This window comes from Ochotona princeps, chromosome 9 (assembly GCF_030435755.1).
Source record: "Ochotona princeps isolate mOchPri1 chromosome 9, mOchPri1.hap1, whole genome shotgun sequence".
NCBI lineage: Eukaryota > Metazoa > Chordata > Mammalia > Lagomorpha > Ochotonidae > Ochotona > Ochotona princeps.
The window spans coordinates 42,531,928-42,536,102 of record NC_080840.1 but is presented as its reverse complement, the minus strand read 5'-3'; the positions used below and the strand labels follow the sequence as shown (position 1 = coordinate 42,536,102).

General features: G+C 57.3%; 1 protein-coding gene across 1 annotated transcript; it reads right to left on the bottom strand.

The window, feature by feature from the left end:
- Positions 1 to 241: 241 nt before the first annotated feature.
- On the bottom strand, positions 242 to 3,208 carry SOX17 (SRY-box transcription factor 17). Its single transcript, XM_004580592.4, has 2 exons — positions 2,596 to 3,208; positions 242 to 2,012 (listed from the first exon to the last, which is right to left on the bottom strand). Exons 1-2 carry the CDS (start codon positions 2,900 to 2,902, stop codon positions 1,075 to 1,077), a joined length of 1,245 nt encoding a protein of 414 aa, XP_004580649.2. The 5' UTR covers positions 2,903 to 3,208; the 3' UTR covers positions 242 to 1,074.
- Between the last annotated feature and the right edge of the window lie 967 nt (positions 3,209 to 4,175).

Here is a 4,175-nt window from a genome sequence, read left to right as displayed (position 1 = left end):
TCTCCTCCGATGATGCCTTCCATTTCTCTAGATCATATCTAGTTTCTCACTACTGGAACATCGTCTCTCCCAGATACACCTGGCACCCTTTCTTCCTGATAAAGGTTGATTTACTCAAATTTGAAAAGCACACTGCACACAGATCATTCAAAGGTCCTTTCCAAAGCTAAAGTCAGCTGTCATGCCTGAATGTCGTTTCAGTACATGTCACAGAAGAGCAAAACACACCATGAAATTTTATTTTGATTAGCTCCTATGATGTTTGTCACCCAGCAACACCACTTCCCTAAGTGTAAACATGTGAGAATGGAAAGCAAGTTCAGTGTTGAGAGCATAAGGACTGTGGGTGGAAAATGAGAGAAGCAGGAAAAAATCCAACAAGTCTTCTGAGGCAGGTTCAAGATTATGATTCTAGTGGAATGCTAGAATGGAAGTAGTTACCCTGTCAAAATTTACCATGACCTTACAAAAACCATTCGCAATTAGGTTCATCTAGGAGGCTGGCCACCTACCATATCAGATACCCCAGTACTCACTGTTAAGGTTTCTTCTTGAAATGGTTAGCTGTACATGAGAAAGAAATTTCTAGTTAACTGTAGTTCTAATTCTATTCATACTTAAACACAGATATTTCCAAAAAAAACCGGGGTGCGACGAAAAAAAAAGCGCTGTGTCTGAGGCACTAGTAGAGTGAGCACGCAGAATTCTGTTTTATTTCTTAAAAGAGTGAGGGGGAGGGGAACCAACCACACCCAAGACAGGATTACTTTGATCAACACGTTTTCAGGAAATGGAACAAGTTGTTTGGCGACAGTTTCAAAACTGGGTAATTTGAACTTGGAAATGGGTCTTGGAGAACGCAAAGGAACAAGTCTCTGAACGAATTTTTTTGGACAAGACAGATCATTCCACTTTCCCCCCAACTGTTCAAGTGGCAAAATAAATTACCATAAATTATATGCCAAGGCAACTTCAAAACAAAATGAAACGACACGAGACCTAGGATTTCCTTCAGTCCTCCAGGAAGTGTGTAACACTGTGCTTCTGGCCGGGAGGCCCGGGGCTGGGGACCGGTCAGACGTCTGGGTAGTTGCAGTAGTAAACTGCAGAGCTGGCGTCCGACACCACGGACGAGAGGGCCCCGTGGCTGTCGGAGAGGTTCACATTGGAGTCATGTCCCTGGTAGGGGAGCCCTAGATCTGGTTTGCACACATAATGGAGATACTGTTCAAATTCCGTGCGGTCCACCTCCCCAAGGAGCTCGGCGGGCTGGCTTGGGTCCGCGCCGTCGCGGCAGGGCAGCGCCTCGGGAGGCGGGGACGGCTGACCCGGGCCCGGCGGGTGCGGGTGCTGCTGCGGCTGCTGTTGCTGCGGGGGCGGCTGCATCTGGAAACTGCGCCCGCCGCCCACCGAGGGCGAGCCCATGCCGCCGTAGTACATGTGCAGGGCGCTGGGGGGCGCCAGGAGGCCCGGCATGGCGGGGCCCGCCGACTCGGGGCCAAGCCGGGGGTGCACCGGAGCTGGCGGCTCCGCGGCCACTGCGTAGTCCGAGACCTGAGCGTAGCTGTAGGTGCCGGCCCCCGGGCAGTCCCCGGGCAGCGGGGCGGCGAAGAAGGCCGGGTCGGGCTCTACGCCGTCCAGCGGGGACGTGTCTGGCGTGGGCAGCGGGTAGCCGTCGAGCGGGGGCGCGCCCAGGCCCTGGCAGTCGCGGTAGTGGCCGCCCATGTGCGGGGGTAGCAGTGGTGGGCCGGCGGGGAAGCCCTGCTCCGGGAAGGGCAGGCCCAGGCCGTCCATGGCCACGCGGCCGGTCTCGGGGCCCATAGCTGCGGCCTGCGGCTCGGCGAGGCCGTGCAGGAAGCCTCCCTCCACCCGCTTCAGCCGCTTCACCTGCTTGCGCCTCCGGGGCCGGTACTTGTAGTTGGGGTGGTCCTGCATGTGCTGCACGCGCAGCCGTTCGGCCTCCTCCACGAACGGCCGCTTTTCCGCCAGCGTCAGTGCCTTCCACGACTTGCCTGTGAGGGGCGAACGAAGGTGCAGAAGGGCGCACGAATTACCGGGCTGAGCTCCGTTCCCAGGCCCCACCTGGTGGTCCCACCTCTCCCCACCCCGACCTTGCATTGAGCAACCAGAGACAGCGCGGGGTCAAGTTAAGGAAGGAAAGTTCTGAGACTCCAAGTCCGAGCTCTTGGAAAAGGCACGTCTCTTAAAAACGGCCCCCTCTGCCTTGCCTTGAACTATGGCAAGCAAAAACGGGCTAGCCCCGTTCACTCAGCTCCCGGTCGTTCGAAACAAACAAAAGCCCCAAAGAAATAATTTGGGGACGGGACCGACTGACCAGCCTAGAACGAAGGGTGCTCTGGCGGCTTCACAGGCGTGCGGGACCACGGTATCCGAGTTTTGGGGCCCTCCAAGGTAACCCCCCAGCACGGTGAGCAAGGTTCTCCGTTTAGGGAGGCAGGCGAGTGCCCTACAGAAGGATGTGCCCGCAGCGCTCCCTGGGTCTTGGCCACAATATTCCCACCTCCTCCAGAATCAAGCCCAAAGAAGCGACTGGGCAGTGCGCTGAAGCGCGCCTGGTCCCCAGTGCGTACTCACCCAGCATCTTGCTCAGCTCGGCATTGTGTAGGTCCGGGTTCTGCTGTGCTAGCCGCTTGCGTTCGTCCTTTGCCCACACCATGAAGGCGTTCATCGGTCGCCGGATGCGGGACTCGCCCTTGGCTCGGCCCGCGGCTCCGGCCGCCGCTCCGCTGCTCGCCGCCGTCTCGCCCTTCGCCTTCACGTCCCCGAGGGGACTCAGAGACTCGGCCCAGGGACAGGGGCCCAGCCCGGCCATCACCGCGGGCAGCGCGCTCCGGGGCTGGCTCTGGTCGTCACTGGCGTATCCCGCGTCCGGGCTGCTCATGGCTCTCCGGCCCTGCCCGGCGCCCCGCTACCCTCCGCCGGACACGCGCCTCCCCCGACCCTGTCAGAGTGGGTGAGGAGCGAGGCAGGAGATGCCTGGAAGGCTGCACAGGTTTCCCGCGGCCCTGAACTGCCGCCTACTTTGCCAGGCCAGTCCCAGCAGCTGCACAGCCAGCGCCCCCCGTTGGCCCAAGTGACACTGTGGACACCCCCGGACCGCCGGGCCTTTTCAGCACAGATGTGACCAATGGAGCGGCGGGGGCGGGCCCAGCCCAAGGCGTTAGGCCCACGCCCAGCCTGTGGTCCGAACCGCAAGCCCCGGCAAACTCCTTGTGTCCCCCCACCACTCCCATCCCTTTCCCAACCGCTCCCCTCCCGATCTGCGCTACACCTGCGCCCAGGGAATACTGGCTGAATCCCGGCGCCAAGTCCGCCACTGAGGGAAACTGCTAAAAAATCCCTCTGAGGGTACTGGTGTAACCAGGGATAGATGGTGTCGACCAAGGTAGCTCGGGTTCACGTAATAAACAGCCGTTTGGTTCCCCCTTTGAATCACATCTAGGTTATAAGAACCATGAACCTTTCAGTGGTAGGTGACCTAAGTTCTGTTCACACACACACACACACACACACAAGATTGTATTATATTCAAAATGCTGTGTGCAAGGTGAAGCCTATTTTTCCAAAATAGAATTAAATGCAGACTGAGGTTCAGCGTGGGAGACTCCCTCGCTGGAAGAAATTTGCAAAGCAGCTTTACTAGGGCACATCCCCCTTCCCCGCCAAGTTTATACATATAAAGACATCCCAACAAAACTGTTCATCGTGTGTGTTCAGCAAAACAGGCAAGAGTTTTGATTTCCAGAATGTAAAGTTGGCAGCAACATCTGCTCCTACTGGACAGTCCGATGGAGCAATGGTGAAGGTAGCTGTTACTCTCAGCCCCTGGTGACCACCTTGGCGGATGCGTCTTTAGACTCACACTTCACGGCGGTGTTAAACAAGCCCTGGTGAAGAGCACTTACAGCCGGCCTAGGCTGCTGAAACATTACTGCACTAGTGAATCCTCCTTGCAATCCTGCAAGGTTGACACTGCGCACCTAAGCAACTGAGGGATGGAAGTTAAGGTGCTTGCCTGAGATCCAAGCCTGCACAGCATGGGCTCCACACCCAGCAGGCAACCTTAAAACCTGGGGCTGATACTCCCAGGCTGGGCTGTCCTTGTGTTCGTGTTTGTGCATCCCAGTTGCTTTCTAAGACGAAGCGCGCGGCTG

Coding starts and splice junctions, on each gene's coding strand:
- SOX17 (XM_004580592.4), bottom strand. CDS start 2,902: ATGAGCAGCCCGGACGCGGGATACGCCAGTGACGACCAGAGCCAGCCC. Junction 2,013..2,595: donor CGAGCTGAGCAAGATGCTGG/GTGAGTACGCAC, acceptor CGCCCCTCACAG/GCAAGTCGTGGAAGGCACTG.